This window comes from Pleurodeles waltl, chromosome 4_2 (assembly GCF_031143425.1).
Source record: "Pleurodeles waltl isolate 20211129_DDA chromosome 4_2, aPleWal1.hap1.20221129, whole genome shotgun sequence".
Classification (NCBI taxonomy): Eukaryota; Metazoa; Chordata; class Amphibia; order Caudata; family Salamandridae; genus Pleurodeles; species Pleurodeles waltl.
The window spans coordinates 293,763,310-293,781,873 of NC_090443.1; the positions used below are offsets into that span (position 1 = coordinate 293,763,310).

At 44.2% G+C, this 18,564-nt stretch overlaps 1 protein-coding gene across 3 annotated transcripts in view; it reads right to left on the minus strand.

Annotated features, from left to right (window-relative positions):
• The window catches only part of LOC138292552 (putative RNA-binding protein Luc7-like 2), a 311,074-nt gene extending 292,795 nt beyond the window's left edge, over nt 1-18,279 (minus strand). Inside the window, exons 1-2 of one of the 3 annotated variants that reach the window (XM_069231227.1) lie at nt 18,064-18,279; nt 145-217 (exon numbers count right to left, since the gene is read on the minus strand). In XM_069231227.1, the coding sequence (XP_069087328.1) occupies nt 145-217; nt 18,064-18,066 (76 nt within the window). In that variant the 5' untranslated portion in view covers nt 18,067-18,279. The remainder of the gene's footprint in view (nt 1-144; nt 218-18,063) is intronic. The other 2 variants (XM_069231229.1, XM_069231228.1) reach the window with 2 other exon arrangements.
• Between the last annotated feature and the right edge of the window lie 285 nt (nt 18,280-18,564).

Below are 18,564 nucleotides of genomic sequence, written 5' to 3' on the forward strand. Positions count from 1 at the left end.
AATGCTATCTTTTTGCGGAGGACAGCTTCTCTACTGCTGGAAGGTGAGGTTGCTATATTCCCTTTTGACTTTTTTTTAACACATTAACTGCGTTTGTCCACATTCATTCAACACATCGGAAAAGTTGTAGTTGTGATAACTCACGGCTTGGCGAATGCGGGGACCTTTCTGACACTCCCTTTGCAGATTCAAGTAGGCAGGCATAGATACACTGAACCTTTGTGAATAAAACAAGGCGCCATATTGTTCAGTTTGTATAGAATACTCTGCCAGCAGATTTCAACACAGCATCTTGCATCGTTTTACATGATAAAGCACAAATTCACAACGATGTCCCTGCTATCACCATTTCTAAAGGCAGCAAAAAATCCTGCTTCACAGAGCTTGGTGGACACCACGGACAGATACGGCAACTTAAAAGGTGGATAGCATCATGGAATGGTGAAATAAAAGGACAGTATATTTGCTGGAAGGCTAAGATTGGTGCAACTGCACGTTAAGAAAGGGCTGCGCGTTTCCCATGTTGGAAATTCACAGCCAGAACAAAGGCTTAAATGGTCTTTGAAGACAGGAGTGTCTAATATTGTGCAGAGTTAAAATAATAATAAAAATATTTAAAAAAAAAAAAAAACAATCCAGATGTAATTGGAAAAGCATCGGACCTATCATATATACAGCCACTGCAGTGACTGGCTTCAGGTCCAATAGGCTACTGTGTCTTACTTCAACAAATGGGCAACAAAGGCGGGGGAAGGCGCTGTTATTATAGAAAGTGAGTGATGCCCTCATCTACATGTCCCCTGACTAAAGCCAAGAAGGATTCATAAAGAAGTCAAAAAGAAGCACACACTCCATCCGCGCAGAGTAAATGCCGTCCCACTAGAGTGTTTGGTCCCAGCTCTGTGAAGCAGTATTTTCAGCACAGACCTCTCATCACTCTATCCCACCCGGCAGTTATTAAATATAATAGACTGGCCATGCATCAATTGACAGTGGACGTCCACGGTGAGGCTATAGTGAGAGTTTTTCTTCAGATCAGGGGTCTGGCCCAATCCAGAGGGGCATGTGGTGCTAGTCAATAGACTTATACAAGCACACCACTAAAACCAACACATTCACAGTGAAAGTAACAGCCTTCTGGTGCATGCAGCCTCCCCCCCTTCGAGACGCACCTCCCCCCGGCATAGCAAATAGCTGGAAGCAGGGACACTCTACTAATGTCCTAGCCATACGCACCTGAGAAAGCAGCCGGTCGATGGCACAAGAATAAAGGTAGCTTCAAGTGCCAGAAAGGAACCGAAAGTCCATGAGCCTTGAGGGGACAAAAGAATCAAAACAAGAAGCCCACAGGGAAAGGGCTTGGGAGACGAGAAAAGAAAACAGAGTCGGAAATAGGATGCTTGGAGTGTAGGGGAACGGATACTCTAGCTTGGATAAGCAACAGAGGAGCACATTTACTATGACAGAGAGTCTGAATTTGCGGTTAAAAAAAAAAAAAAACAACAAAAGGGCACAGGATGTTTTGATTATCAGTAAAAAAGGGCTGGACATTGAATTATTGAAAAAGAGACACTTAGATTAGTGGTAATCAGGAGTCAATATATTTGGACATAGGAGGCTTGGATTATCAGTGAAAGAGCCACAGCACTGGGACGCAGGACCGCCATATCCTGGGGTCAAAGAAGCTCTGTGCCAACTGCACAAACTTCAAGTGGAAAGGGAGATCTCTGGGTTTCTCCAAGCTAGTCAACATGTCACAAGACTATATAATTTAAAATATTCAGTGAACCCTGGAAAGTGGAGGACTGGGTAACAGAGCATACAATGGTAATATCACAATACGGATATAGTATATATTACTCAAAAGAGACACACATTCATAATTGTAAGTCGATAACCAGGAGGTTAACATGACAGTGAAAGACCAGAAGAGATGGATCAGAAAGTAACAAGGGTTTTTACTCACAATCACAGTGCGCCATGAATGCTTCCTGGGAGATCCGGCAGGGTTTCCATGTGACCTTTAATGTGCAAACAAATCAACCTAAATGGACTAAAAGCAGTCTTAAATTTGGAACCAGGGCACAGGTATTCTGACACTGCTCTTCAAAATGGCCAACTGAAGCAATATGTGCTCAACAAGAATTAGCCAGTCAATTGAAATTTTTTTTTTCAATACTCCTCTTGGCTCTAATCAGCTTTATAGAGTGGGTGAAGGTATTTTCACTCCACGTTCATCATCTATGTAACCATTGTGACTTTCAAAGCGCAGAACAAGAACAAAATCAAAATTAAGACCCACAATAACACCAGAGAAGGGAGCTGGGGGAAATCCACATTAGGTCTTCAAGCCCTGGAGTAAAATGTCACAAAGTATTGTTTAGTGAAAGGAAGGGTGATTCAAAGTCCATCAGACAGTGAGAACACTTAGTCACACTCATTGCCACTATGACTGTGTCGGAACATCTCTGAACACAAAAATAAATTCCAGTGAGCATATGGTTCTTTCTTACTCATGTGACAAACCGCTGCATTAGAAACAGGCTACACACGTTAGATCCACCTGCTGGAGTGAGTAGAGAGAAGCCTGCAAGGCACTGGCGTTTTAAAACCAAGTTAAAATACGGAGAGTTTGATAAGATAATGCAGACTGCCAAAGGCTCCTCGCCATGATTCACACATCCTCGTGCATCTCCTCCCAACATCCCAACTACCCATAACAATGAAGAATGAGTGGCACAAAACTAAAGTAGTACATCTCTCAAAACAACAACAAAGGTATAGAGGCCTCGAAAGTCTACAACCACAAGGAGCACATTTGTTGCATGCTAATAAATAACGACTTTTAAAAGTGTCAAGATAAAGAAACTGTACAAATAGCTATACAACCAAATCACTTCTTTAACAGAGAGCACCACAACAGAGGAGCCAGTTGTTTTGTCAGTAATTCTATTCTAGTACCCCTAATCCACAAGCCCAAAACTGAGCCCATCATAAAGGACAGCAACGGTGGGTGGTAAGGGTCTGGAATTTTTAAGAACATCAGTTCGGGGATGGTGCTGCAGAGGCATATGAGCTTTGAACTCCACATTCAGGGTGAAGTCTTTTCTGTCAGTAAACTGCGAACACAAAGTCAAGACACACTGGAAGATAGTCCGGTGTTGGGTGGCAGCCCTCTGGCTTGGTCACGGTTTCGTTGTGTCATGGTTTTTGAAAAACGTTATTGTTGTGGAAGCAGAGGAGCTCTCGACGAGAAAGAAGAAAAAAAACAAGAAAAGAAAAAGGAAAAAAGGTGAAAAGCAAAAAATATGTTTTGGCCTCAAAAAGCACACACTGTCATAGTAGTAATTCCTGGCACTGAAGTAAACTGCTGTGAGTGGATGTGTCCCTTGCATACAGGCAGCATGCTGTCTGTCACATTGAAGTAAGCCAGTGGCTGAAGTGGGCTGAACCACTGCCCCATGCTTTAGTGTGCAGGGGTAAGAAAATGTGATTGACAACAAAAGACTAATGGACAAAGAAGACTGGATGAGAGCCCCTATTAGTAGGTATATTATATGTATAACTTTAGTCAAATTAAAAGGTCTTGGTTAAAAAACCAAACCTAAAAACGAAGAGCGCATGTCAGTGACTGAAGAGTCCTACTGTGTTGGTAGGACAGGCTGACTCAGTGTTAAACCTTGGGAATGCTCCTCTCTGACGCACTCTTGGGAAAGCTCAATTTGCTGATTCAACATCCTCTTCAAGGACCCATTTCTGCCTTTTACCTCCTATCCGTACTCTCAGCACCCCTGCCTCCAAACAAGTACTTCAACATGTCCGGATTAACCAGCTCCCTTGCCTATATCTCCAAGCTAGTTCCAGAAAATTGTAAAGGAACTGGTGGAAGCAGAAAGGCACCAGCATTCTGCACTGGCTTCAGCATCAAGAGACTATATACTGGGTATGTTCAAAGCTGGGCAAAGCAGATTAATCAGGGAGAGAAGCTGAACGTAACAGAGCAATGAAGAGTGGCAAAACAGGCAAGGCTAACAAACTCTAAATTGCAACAGTTAAGTCTAAGCCTTCTGAGGAACTCCACTATATAGCCACAGCCAAAAAAAGGAGGACATATTTACATGCCGTTTTAAGATCCAAGCAGCAAGACTTAATTTTTGTATCACTAATCATAACAAACAGCACCAGTCAATTTAATCAGCTTGACTGCGACTTCACAAAGACATGCTAGAAATTAAAAAACAGATCAACCCATAAATAGTACTTTTGTGGGCTTTTTGAACAACAGTCTTCCCAAGCCATCCCAGGCCATGCGGAAAAAGCCACATATATATTCTCCGAAAACATTAACCCCTTCTGTGCCGCGGACATAATGGTTACGTCCAGCGGCATAGTGCTCCTGTGCAGAGGACGTAATCATTACGTCCTCGGCACGGGGGAGCGCTAGCGCTCCCTCCGTGGGGTTCCTCCCCCACCCCCCCAAGGTGGGGATGGAAGGAGAAGACCTTTCCCTCCCCCCCCACCCCCATAATGACATCATTACCCACAGCCAGTCGCACTGGAAGCCATTTGCTTCCAGTGCGGCAAAGAGGGAAACAGGTGAGTTTCTCCTCCGGCGGGTGGGGGGTTTGGGCCAAAGAGGCACCAGGGGAAAGGAAAGGCTTTTCCTTTCCCCCGGTGTCTCTGAGCATCCTTGCTGCCCGAAGGAATGCCCACTAGACGCCAGGGATTTATTTATTTTTTTACGTTGTGAATTGTTTACACGTTGGGGAGCGGCCCCTTGGGCAAGGGTCGCTCCCATTTGGGGGCATGTTTGACTGGCCATTTCTGCCCCCCTTGGGGGCAGATCGGCTTAATATTTTTAGGCTGATCTGCCCCCAAGGGGGGCAGAAGCCACTAGACGCCAGGGATTTTTTTTTTATTTATTGATGTGCGTGTCGGGAGTGGCCCCTTGGGCAAGGGTCACTCCCATTTGGGGGCATGTTTGAATGGCCATTTCGGCCCCCATTGGGGGCAGATCGGCGTAATATTTTTAGGCCGATCTGACCCAAGGGAGGCAGAAGCCACTAGACACCAGGGATTTTTTTTTTTTTTTTAATGTTTTACATTTTTAGCGTTGAGGAGCGGCCCCTTGGGCAAGGGTCGCTCCCTTTTGGGGGCATGTTTATTATGGCCATTTCTGCCCCCCTTGGTGGCAGATCGGCCTATTATTTTTAGGCTGATCTGCTCCCAAGGGGGGCAGAAGCCACTTAGACACCAGGGATAGTGTGTGTATGTGTGTGTGTTATTGGAGGAGGGGCGGCCCCTTGGGCAAGGGTTGCCCCCCCCCCCTTTGGGGGCACGTGTACCAAGGCCATTTCTCCCCCCCCTTGGGGACAGATCAGCCTATTATTTTTAGGTTGATCTGCCCCCAAGGGGGGCAGAAACCACTAGAACGCCAGGGATTTTTTAAAATATGTTTATGTGCGGGGGGCATCCCCTTGGGCAAGGTGCGCCCCCCCCCACACAAGGGGGGCATTGAACTGTTGCCCATTTCTGCCCCTCTTGGGGGCAGATGAACCTATTTTTTTTTTAGGCCCATCTGCCCCCAAGGGAGGCAGAAGCCACATAGGCACCAGGGATAGAGAGTGAGTGAGTGAGTGAGTGTCTCTGTGTGTGTGTCTGTGTCTCTGTGTGTGTCTCTGTGTGTGGTTTGTTTTTTGTTTGGGGGCGGGCCCTTGGGAAAGGGTCGCTCGCCCTGGGGACACACAACTAAAGCTATTTTCTGCCCTCCTTGGGGCAGATAGGCTTATTTTTTAGTAGGCCCTTCTGCCCCTATGGCAGAATCCACTTAGGCACCAATTTCTAAATGCTTGATGGTGGGATGTTTGTCAACTGACGAAGTATTTGCATTTGTGATAATTATTTTCCTCCTTTTTGTTCTAGTTTAAAGCTTTTGCTTTCTTTGCTGTGGCTCCTTGCGGTTTTGGCGGTGGATGACCTGCGGTTTGCATAGCTGCATGTTTTAGGTAAGTAAAAACAATTTACTCCAAAGGAGTATTGTTGCCATGCATGAATGACATGTTTGTAGGTGGTGTACTAAATGCAGGTTTTTGTGAAATTGTCCTTAGATTTTTGTACAATGATATTTGTGTTGTCTTATTTCTAATTTGCTTTTCTTTCTTTCTTTTTAGTGGGATATCATTGGTGATTCCTGTGTCTGTGTAGAGTAGTTGCTGGTGATTCAAGCTTTTTCAGGCAAGTGAGCGGTACAGTCTTTGAGTTTATAACTCTTACTAATAAAGCTACACTATATTTCTTATCTTACACAGTGCTGGTTGTTGGTGGTGCATTTGTCCAGTTAATTTTCGTAGGAAAGATCATGGCTAGCCGCAGGATGACCGCTCAGCAGGTGGTTGGTATGCTTTTTGAGTCATTGTCTGATCATGATTATGAGACGGACTCTGCATCTGAGGCAGAGGAGGAAGTGAGAGATTCTGGCAGTGAAGTTTCTGTCAGAGAGGAATCTTCTAATGAGGAAGCCATACTCAGTGCAGATGAAGGGCCTGTTTCAGAGGAGGACACTGATGTGCCATTAGTGTAGCAACCTGGGGCCGAAAGGTTTCCTGTTAGAAGACCTGAACTCTGGGTTGCCCTAAACATGGAGCAGCCAGAGTTGCCTGCCTTTACTGGTCTCCCGGGGTGAAGAGTCAATACTGAGAACTTTTTGCCTGTCAATTTCTTTGAGTTATTTGTGGATGATGTGTTTTTGGAAGAGATTGTTGAGCAGACTAATTTGTATGCGGAGCAGTATTTGAGGGACATGGCTGCTAGACTTAGGCCGCACTCTAGAGCTTCCCAGTGGATTTCCACAAATTTGGAGGAGATGAAAAGGTTTTTAGGTTTGACTCTTGATGTGGTTGATAAGGATGCCGTCACTGTCTTCTTATTGGTCTACTAGTCCCTTGCTGGCAACAGCTATATTTCCTGCAACAATGAGTCGTAATCGGTATTTGCTTCTTCTTTGGATGCTGCATTTTATTGACGATGCATTAGCCTTGCCACGAGATCACCCTGATTCTGACCATCTTTTTAAGATTAGGCCTGTCCTTGATCATTTTGTAGATCGGTTTTCAGAGGTCTATGTTCAAGGCAAAGAAATAGCTGTGGACGAGTCTTTGGTCCTCTTCAAGGGTCATTTGGTTTTTAGGCAGTACATTCCTAGCAAGAGGGCACGATGTGGAATTAAATTGTATATGCTGTCTGAAAGTAGTACAGGATGTGTGTATAAGTTCCGTGTCTACACTGGTAGGGATTCTAGTATTGACCCCCCCTGGTTGTCCTCCCACTTTTGGAGTTACTGAGAAAATTGTGTGGGAACTTGGTAGACTACTGTTCAACAAAAGGTCACCATTTGTATGTAGATAACTTTTACACTGGAGTGCAGTTGTTCAAGGAATTGTTTAGAGTGTTGCTTGTGGCACAATTCATTGTAACCGGAAAGGCTATCCAAGGGAGCTTGTCTGTAAAAACTTCAGAGGGGACAGTGCAGTGCCTTGTGGAATGATGAGCTGCTAGCTTTGAAGTTTTCAGACAGGAGGGATGTCTACATGCTAAGTACCATCCATGATGAGAGTACTTCCCCGTGACTGTTTGGGGCCAGGTTGCTGAAGTGCGCAAACCTGTGTGCATTTTAGATTATAATAAGCACATGGGAGGTGTAGATAGAGTTGATCAAAGGTTGGAACCTAATACTGCTATTCGTAAGTCTTACGTTTGGCATAAAAAGTTAGCAATTCACCTCTTCCACTTAGCAACTTTTAATGCTTTTATTGTGTTTAAGGATAGTTCTCCAAAGTCAAAGATGACATTTGTGAAATTTCATTGGTCAGTGATGGAGAGCCTTATTATGGTGGAACAGGCCAGAGTTCCTAGAGAAGCAGTGGTGGAGGATGTGGCTAGATTGAAAGATCTTTGCTGAGCACATTCCTCCCACACCCAAAAAAAGACTTTCCAGCTAAGAAATGTAGAGTGTGTTTTTGAAGAGGTATCCGGAGGAAGACTCGAATGTACTGCCCAGATTGTCCTTCAAAGCCTGGGCTGTGTGTGGGTGTTTGTTTTAAGAATTACCACACCCAGAAGAATTACTGGGAACAACCGTGAGTGTAAACTCATGTCTGTTTTGTATTTTCATGTGTTCAGTTTCATGGTTAGCATTTCTGTCATGTACTGTCATGTACTAGTTAGAGCTTTTGTGTTTGTAGTTTTGTAATTATTTCTAATTAGTTAGGGGTTTCTATGTTTAAAAAAAAAAAAAGTGATGCTATTATGTGTGGAGTGGGGCTTGGCTGAGGGTGTACACAGTGTACATATTGACTTGCTGTTGGCTACTGCAACACACTGCCAGCCAAACACCAGTCCACACACTCCCTTTAGCTGGTGTGATTGTTGTATCAGGCATGTGGACATATGTAAGTGATGGGCCCTTGAGTGGTGCTGTCTGTCGATGCGAGTGGTCTTGTGCAGAGGTTGGTGCCTTGCCGTGGCTTTACAGCTCACGAGGTCTGAGTCTTAGTTCCGTTTTTTGGCCTTTCCGTTATTAACAGTGAATTTCATTTTTGTGAAATCTCTTATTAATAAAATTTGATCCACTGAACCATCACTCACCCTCGTGCCAAATCAAACCAGTATGTGTGGTAAAAATGACAAAACCTGCTCCGCTGTAATCAGGCGTCGCAGCACACCTGTGACACGGTGGGACCCCGATGATGAAGCATGCCACCAAATTGGTTGGTGGGTGACGGGTCTTTTTCACATAACCCAAGTGCGTTTCTGGTCACAATTTTAGTGTTTGGCACATCACAGACGTATGTGGACACATCAAAATGATATATTACAAAACTACCTGTGTTGGGGGGGGTTGGGGGGCACCTATGTTTTTGGTCCTGGGTGCGGCCTTCATCTAGGGAAACCTACCAAACCCAGACATTTTTTAAAACTAGACACCCCAAGGAGCCCAGGGAGGTGTGACTTGCGTGGATCCCCCAACATTTTCTTACCCAGACTCCTCTGCAAACCTCAACATTTGCTTAAAAAAGCATATTTTCCTGACTTTCGTTTGTACGATCACCGCTCCAGCACAAAATTCCTACTCCCTAGCGTTCCCCTCGGTCTCCCAAGTAAAATGCCACCTCACTTGTGTGGGTCCCCAAAGCAGAGTCAGCCTAAAGATGTATAAAAGAAGAATATGTCCTTATCAACTCGCTGTGCTATCCCCTCTATCTCTACAAGTTTTTGGCCTTATTCTGTTGCAGGCATTTGGCCCACCCACACAAGTGAGGTATCATTTTTATCGGGAGACTTGGGGGAACGCTGGGGGGAAGGAAATTTGTGGCTCCTCTCAGATTCCAGAACTTTCTGTCACCGAAATGTGAGGAAATTTGTTTTTTTAGCCAAATTTTGAGGTCTGCAAAGGATTCTGGGTAACAGAACCTGGTCAGAGCCCCACGAGTCAACCCATCTTGGATTCCCCTAGGTCTCTAGTTTTAAAAAAGCACAAGTTTGGTAGGTTTCCCTAGGTGGCGGCTGAGCTAGAGGCCAAAATCTACAGGTAGGCACTTTGCAAAAAACACCTCTGTTTTCTGTCAAAAAATGGGATGTGTCCACGTTGTGTTCTGGGGCATTTCCTGTCGAGGGCGCTAGGCCTACCCATGCAAGTGAGGTACCATTTTTAATCGGGAGACTTGGGGGAACATAGAATAGCAAAACAAGTGTTATTGCCCCTTGTCTTTCTCTACATTTCTTCCTTCCAAATATAAGACAGTGTGTAAAAAAGACGTCTATTGTAGAAATGCCCTGTAATTCACATGCTAGTATGGGACCCCGGAATTCAGAGATGTGCAAATAACCACTGCTCCTCAACACCTTATCTTGTGCCCATTTTGGAAATACAAAGGTTTTCTTGATAGCTATTTTTTACTCTTTATATTTCAGCAAATGAATTGCTGTATACCTGGTATAGAATGAAAACCCACTGCAGGGTGGAGCTCATTTATTGGCTCTGGGTACCTAGAGTTCTTGATGAACCTAAAAGCCCTATAAATCCCCGCAACCAGAGGAGTCCAGCAGACGTAACGGTATATTGCTTTCAAAAACCTGACATTGCAGGAAAAAGTTACAGAGTAAAACGTAGAGAAAAATTGCAGTTTTTTTCACCTCAATTTCAATATTTTATTTTTTCTGTGCTATTTTCTGTAGGAAACCCTTGTAGGATCTACACAAATGACCCCTTGCTAAATTCAGAATTTGGTCTACTTTTCAGAAATGTTTCGGTTTCTGGGATCCAGCATTGGTGTCACGCCCATTTCTGTCACTGACTGGAAGGAGGTTGAAAGCACACAAAAAATCATTAAAATGGGGTATGTCCCAGTAAAATGCCAACATTGTGTTGAAAAATTGGGTTTTCTGATTCAAGTCTGCCTGTTCCTGAAAGCTGGGAAGCTGGTGATTTTAGCACCACAAACCCTTTGTTAATGCCATTTTCACGGAAAAAAACACAAGCCTTCTTCTGCAGCCTCTTTTTCCCATGTTTTTTTTTTTTTTTTAAACGAAAATTTTTACTATTTTGGCTAATTTCTTGGCCTCCTTCTGGGGAACCCACAAAGTCTGGGTACCTCTAGAACCCCTACGATGTTGGGAAAAAAAGGACGCAAATTTGGCGTGGGTAGCTTATGTGAACAAAAAGTTATGAGGGCCTAAGCTTGAACTGCCCCAAATATAAAAAAAAAAGGCTCAGCACAGGAGGGGGAAAAGACCTGGCAGCAAAGAGGTTGAATGCCACAAAGAGGAATAAGCATGTCCCAGAAGTCACTAAGTCTGTAGGGTCATGGTCACAGCTCAATCATGCTTAGTTGGGAAGCCAAGGATACAAGGTCTCAAGGCCTATTAGGGGAAATGTTTAAGTATCTTAAGTGACAGACCATGTCAAATGATAGAACTACGGGGTATACCATTGACATGCTACACATTTACTGGTCATGCAGATGGCCTCTCTTTAACTTAATGGAGCATAATCCTGGGCTCAGAGGCTTTTTACCATTGATTTCCAAGATTTTAGAACACATAGAACATAAAATGCCCTTTATTCAACAGCAATTTTTTATTTGACGAAACAGACGACTGCTATGCATTAAGACATAGTGGTGGGGACAATGCTAACCACACTCTAAGCTAATGGAGTGGTGAGAAAAATAGATGGTATGGGGAGTACTGATTACGGTGTATTTTTGTTATTCTAAAGATTCACCTCATTGAGCATAACTTGATAAGCCAGGGTGGAAAAAAAGACATAACAGAATGTTGATATGAGAGGTGCCTACACCATTCAACTAAAGTGGAATATACACCATGGAGAAAGAAAAAAATATGAGCACAACAAAAGAAGCACCAATAATGTTCGTTTTTGCAAGAAAGCAGGGTAAACTCTCCACTATACACACAGAGCAATACAGAATGTACAACTTACACATAATTGAACATGCATCAATGTTTAACTCAAAGAAAAAAAGAAAAAGAAAGTGATGTCGAGGCTGCACATATACAGAGGTGGTGAAGTGAAAGCAATTTTATGGCAAGAGAAATCGTGTAATGAACCATAAATGGACAGCACATTTCATCTTGGCCTTAACCTTACAGATAATCTTTCAGTAAGCCTTTGAAGAGTGGGTTATCTCTCATGTGTATGTGAAATGATACAACTGAGAGAGTCCTGCTCATGTAAGATCTCTTAAACTGAAGAGCAGTGATACTGTAAAAGGTAATAACGTAAAAGATTACATGTGTTACAGTATTAGCCTTTTGATTACACATTTGTGGATGATTTAGCCAGTGATTAGTTAGGTTTCAGTTATATCAAACACCTGTCTCAGTGATTTAATAGTGACCTGTAGTAGAGATTATGGCATTCAAATTCCTTGAGTAGAAGAGTAGTCTGTAAGCGTAAAATGAAGGTTATGTTTGAAATTGCTAATATGCTCAAGTAAGAGATCAGATGAGAAAGCCACGATTAAGTCACACCAAGGGCAAAATGACTGAATCCATCTTGTGGGATTAAATTAGTGTTGTTGATTGTTGCATGAGACTTCAGACAATGATAAATCGGAGCCTCAGCCATCATTTTATTTAGAATGTTGCTGAATAAGAACTCGCCTAAATGAGTGAGATCTGATGCTGCCCTTAACCTTCCACTTCTTCCAGTATCACAAAAATATATAACAGGTTACCCCCTCCCTGCCCCATCCTTTGTCAGAAAGAGAACAAATTCGGAAAAGGTCACGTGCTGCCCGTGATGCATTCTACCTCGCCAGTAACGACTGAAACCAAACTGACAGGGCTTCACAAACTTGAAACCTACGCATAAAGCTCTACTCTAACCAACAGGCAACAATTTCTAAGGCACCTATCACAAAAAGCAGAAAAGCACAACAAGCTGATGTTCTTTGTCCAATATAACAAGAAGCCAAAAACAATATAAATGGTCTTTGGGTCAATCCTGAACTGCTAACTACACAGCCCCTTCCAATTAGTTACCAGAAGAAAAATGTTCAGTAGAAGAACACACCAAGTCCCACATACATGGCCAATATGCCACAAAACTTGGATACTCCAACCAAATATTATTTAAGGTTTCACCTGCACAGCGCTTGCGAAGTCTCTTGTATTCAGAAAAAAAAAAATCTTAAAATGGGCTTAGAATCCACCTCTTACTTACCATTTGTTAGTTCTACCGTCAGTCACTGTAATTTACGTGCTTCTGACTGGCCAGCACGTGGTCTGCTTTCACCTCCTTTTCTGCTTGCCATCTATGCCATTGTGTGGAGCCTAGAACAAGTACAGCTACAGGGCACTGGCTACTGGCCAACGTCTTTCCGCAGGATACTCACTTTGAAGGTACTTTAAAAAAAATCTTATTTGTTATTGAGCACTCCATTTAAGCAGTCTTCTCCCCGGTATGTTTAACCATGACCCCCAAGAAGAGTCCAGCTGGACCACTCGGCTATGTAATGATCAAATAATTGTAATAGATGCGCAATCAGCCAAAGGATTTTCCATTGCTTTTTTAATGCAGTTAACGAGTTTGTCTGCAGCGTGGCTTTCAAAATATTCCCTATATTGTACATCTGTGGCAGTGTTTTAGATATATTTCTATGGTCCTCTGAGTTCTAGCCTTTCACCTCCATAGATAAAGGAAAAGGATTTCATTTCCCTTCACTTCCACAAATGATTGTGTGCCACTTTGAGTCACAGCTGGTGTTTAAGGTTTGGACAGCATTGCTACAAGTGAAGCCCTGCTGCGAAATAAAAGCGAGGCGGCATCTTGGTATCCCAGCTATCTATTTGGGAGACAATTACAGCTTGAGTATGTTAAACTTTATTGCCATGGGTCTCAGGTAGTGTGCACAAACACTCATGGAATTCAAGCTAAAGCAACTCAGATGTTATGAGACACACGGATGTGCTCTGGTCTTTTTCACCATCTGATTCAGGAAGAACGAAGCACTGTTTGCTAGCATTCTTTGCAAATAAGAACTAATTTTTAATGCATGTATTTCACCCTCTTTGTATGTTACCTGGATACGTGTGTATTACATTACACAAACGATTACTCTGCTGAAGCAACTTATCTTGAATATGTTGATTATAGTAAGAACTTTGCTAACACTTGACTTTTTTTGGGAAAAATTATGTTTTGGGACATGTTGTCCGTGATTGAGTGGAATGCTGTGGATTGTTATTGATCAGAATTACAAACTGTTCTGTAATAGTTTATTTTCCTTATCAGCATCTGATAAACATGCCATACCTTGTTGCCAAGAAACGAACATTTTTTTAATTAATCTCTCCTGTTTGCGAAAGTGCTTCCTGTTCTTCTTAGTTTCCCAAATAAGACTGATGGATTCTTGTGAATGTCGTATCATCGTACACAATGGGTTGCTTGCCTGGCCCATGTTTTATAATAATTTTTAGTGGTATCGGGCACACCACGCACCATAACATATTATAAAAACAAAGAATGCTTTTACATTTATTTATTTATATTAAACAGCAATAGTTTTCATGTTACTTAAAGGTCTCCAGGTCAAATTTTTTCGTGCAAAGATTAAGTAAATAAATAGATGGACAAAACTGCACTGTGGATTTCAATCTGTTCTGTTTTGTTTTCCCCCTGTACATTTTGTGACAGGGTGATGCATTTAATTCCTTACAGGGTATACGATTTATGAAAAGTGGGCCTGAATCAACTGGGATATACGCTTTTCTACAGACACTTATTGCAACATTCTCCATCTCCTAAAGTATTCTCAGATGTTAGAATGGGACAAGGAGTTGTCATGTGGCACCATAAATACCTTGAGGTGCCACTATTTAAGTGTCACTGTTTGACCTCAGTTGCTTAGCCTGCCTGAGCCCACCACTGCTGCCCACTGGGCACTATCCATTTTCCTCCTGTGGGAGAGCCATCCATGTGTACCCAGCCTCTAGACTGGTCACACACAGTTGGTGTAATGCACCAAAGGCAAGTCTGCTTCTAATTCAGGCCTGCATTTGTGTGTGTCCCTACTGAGTATCCCATTTCACAGGACAGTAATAATCTGTGCATGATTGACGGCTGCATGTAGATCACTGCCAGCCGCTCACCAGTTTCTGGCCAGTTCCCCGGAAGGTGCAGAGGACCCAATCTATCCCCCATAGCGTCCTCCAATTGATTTGCCCAGGATCACAGGATGCTGAACCAACGCTGAGACTTAAACCTGGTTCCCCAGTTCCAAGGACAGCAGCTCGGCCTTCCCCATGCATTAGCTATGTTAAACCACCACCCTCAGTATACTATAAAATGACAAGCATTCACAAAGACGATAGATCTCGCATAGGCGAAGCCTTTTGTCTAAACAGCTCTCTAAAAATTTACAAGAAACTTTAAGCACTGAACTTAAAGAAATAAATAAGGAGTACGTACCATGTCAGACAATTGAGGAAGCTTCATTAGAATAACACAATTAGACACTAGTTTTGTAGATAAAACAGGCTAATAATGGATTCACACTGGGACAAAGTCATAACAAGTGACCTTTAGAAGACAAAGCTGCACCTGAAATAACTTGTAATGCTCAATGCGTACAGCTATCGCTGTTTTCTTGTTTCAACAGTAAACTACTCGCCTGTGAACTTACAGCATTTATTTACAGAGTCAGTGAAAAATCACCTTAAAGATATTTCGCCTGTCTTGGTGCTAATGTATACTTTCTAACAACAGGGAATAAACTATTTCTAACAGCAGGGAGTAAACTAAGAGTACAATTAAAATGTCATTATTGTTCTTAGAAAGGGGTGAGTACTTTAAATCAAAACTGGAACTTCAGAAAATAAGCTTTGATTTTTTCCTGCATTAAATGCCTTCTTGTAAAACAATTCTCGAGTTCCATCTCAAATCCTACTCCATGGAGTAGGTACTAATACCCCTCCAAAATTATAAATACTCCTAGAAATTAAGACATTTTATCCTTGAATGAGCTGCCTCACGCCGAAGAGGCTACCAACAGACGCCACACAACAGAGTAAAACCCCACGAGAACAGAACGGAACCGATGCCTAAAAAGAGAGACTTGCACAATGTAATAATAAAAGATGGTCATCTCCATATCTCGTACACAAGTAAAACCAGAACCTCCATAAATAGCTAGTAGAAACTCAAGTAGTAGGAATGTCCTATGAATTAGTCACCATTAGACACCATCTGGTCCCTGACCAACGTAAATTGATAATGGGGCTACTTGTTCAGGTACCTTTTTCCGGATGCTGATATTTTCTGAAACTTAAGAGAAACAAGACCGCTCAAACTAGTATCAGAACACATCCCTCTTTTACTTTCAGATCAATTCTATCCCATCACTGAGATGCGGCACGATTCCATGTTGAAATCACTGAAGGTGACTTAGGATAATGCCCTTTTGGGCAGTAGGGATAAAAGTATTCCTTTTGCCTCCAGCAAACATTTTGATGTTGTAATTATGAACAGGAAAGTACCAAAGGCATTGGGAGGCCCCATGGAGATGAGGAAAAGAGACATGGTGACTCCACCAACAGATACAGGGGTGCCAAAAACAACAGTGTGATAACTTAACTCCTATGTTGATGGGCGAGACCCGTGGTTGTCGCCCACAGCCAGGAAGATGTCAGACTCCCATGCCCATAGCCACAGAGATCTCAAGTGCTTGTGAGAACACGATCGAAAGCCAAGATGATGCAACTAACCTATGGCGACGCCAGGAACCCAAGACAATGTCAGCAAACGATGTCGCAATGGCATCAACCACCACTTAGATGTCACTGACCTTTGGAGGTGCATGACAACAACGGTCATGGTGATATTATCAACGAATGCTGGCATTAAATTAATATGATGTCATGCAAGGTTGATTTAAGCAACAAAAGGTGGCATATCCAAAGGCCGGACGCTGTGGTTTAGGATTCAACGTCAGCAAAGGATTAGGGGATTGCGCCATGAGAAACCCTGATGTCACTGACCCATGGAGACATCATACACAAACGATATCACCAAGAGAGTCATCTGCGGCGTCCCACAAGGATCCTCCCTCAGCCCTACCCTCTTCAACATCTACATGACGCCCCTGGCAAACATCGCACTCGGACTCAACCTCATCTCCTACGCAGACGACACTCAACTCATCCTCTCCCTCACCAACGACCCTTCCTCTGCTAGAACCAGACTACACGAAGGAATTAGCGGACTGGATGACGGACAGCCGGCTTAAACTCAACACCGACAAGACGGAAGTCCTCATCCTAGGCCCTACTCCCACCGCATGGGACGACTCCTGGTGGCCCCCCCGCCCTAGGCAGCACTCCCCAACCCACCGACCTCGCCCGCAACATGGGATTCATCCTGGACTCCTCCCTCTCCATGACCAGACACGTCAACGCGGTCACATCGGCATGCTTCAACACCCTTCGCATGCTCCGCAAGATCTTCTGCTGGATCCCCACCGACACAAGGAAAACCGTCACCCACGCCCTCGTCACCAGCCGCCTGGACTACGGCAACACCCTCTACGCCGGCACCACGATCAAACTACAGAAGAAACTCCAACGAATCCAGAACGCCGCCACACGCCTCATCCTGGACGTCCCGAGCCACCACCACATCTCCGGACACCTGAAAAAGCTTCACTGGCTCCCAGTCAGCAAGAGGATCACGTTCAGACTCCTCACCCACGCACACAAAGCCCTTCACAACCAAGGACCCAAACTCATCAACCACTGCATCTCCTTCTACGTACCCACCCGCACCCTGCGATCGACCGGACAAGCCCTGGCAGCCGTCCCCCGCATCCGCAAAGCCACCGCCGGAGGCAAATCTTGGCAGCGAAGACCTGGAACTCTCTCCCCAGCCATCTCCGCTCAACACAAGACCACCTCTCCTTCAGAAGGCAGCTCAAGACCTGGCTGTACGAGCAATAACCTCTTCCCCCCCCAGCGCCTTGAGACCCTTCCAGGTGAGTAGCGCGCTTTATAAATGCCAATGATTGATTGATTAATATCAGGAAACTAAGGCCACTTTATCAAAAAGTGATGGCGGTATCAAATACCTAGGATGAAGTCACCAAATACCACGATGATGTAAAAACACTGAGAGCCATAAGAGACCCACGATAATGTTATTAAAGTACACAAGGATTACAACAGCTATCAATGTCACAAAGCATCACTGGCACTAAGTTACACCACCAATGTCGGTGACGAGACTGGTTTGTGGTTACGTCTGCCCCTTTGGTCTGCGCCAGCCCCCACCAACTGATGACGAAGCTTCTCTACCCTCTGCCGTCACAATGAACATGCCCCGCAACAGGCCGCAGCCACCCACCAATCAGGCCAGTCCTCTTCGTGGAACGTGCGCCAGATTGGGGGAGGCCATGGAGGTCGCACTGTCAATCAATGACCTCCCGCCCCAGCTCGCTACCCGCCCCTGGGAGTTCCACAAAATACAAAATGGCGGCTTCTGCCCCTTACCATCCCGGGAGGTGCCCATCAGCTGGTCAAGCATAGCGCGCATCTGTGCCTGGGCCGACATGCCGTGGGAAGGTGGGAATTTTGTCGGCGGGCAGTAAAATATTAAAACGGGGGCGAAGGTCTCCGCCAGGAGCTTCTGCCGCCGCAGCCCGTCCGAAGAGAGCGCGAGACTCTATCTGTACTGCGCACACTCCGTTCTTCAGGCTCCACAGTGGCGCCTGAGCAGTGACGCTGCACAACTATGTGCGCCGCTGCCAACGCCGATTGCAGGAGACGTGACACAACCTCGGCAGCAACACTCATTGGCGGACACGATGGAAGGCGCGGGCGTCACTTTTTTCAGTATGCTTTATGCATGGTCGGCCGTCTGCGCTGTTTCAAACCTCACTTCTGTTTAGTCAGTGAGAAGCGCGTAAAAACCGAATAACCGTGATTTCTGAGCTTAGCCAACTACCCGCATTCCATTTTCTCGCGTCTTATTTTTCTTATCTGAGAATTGAG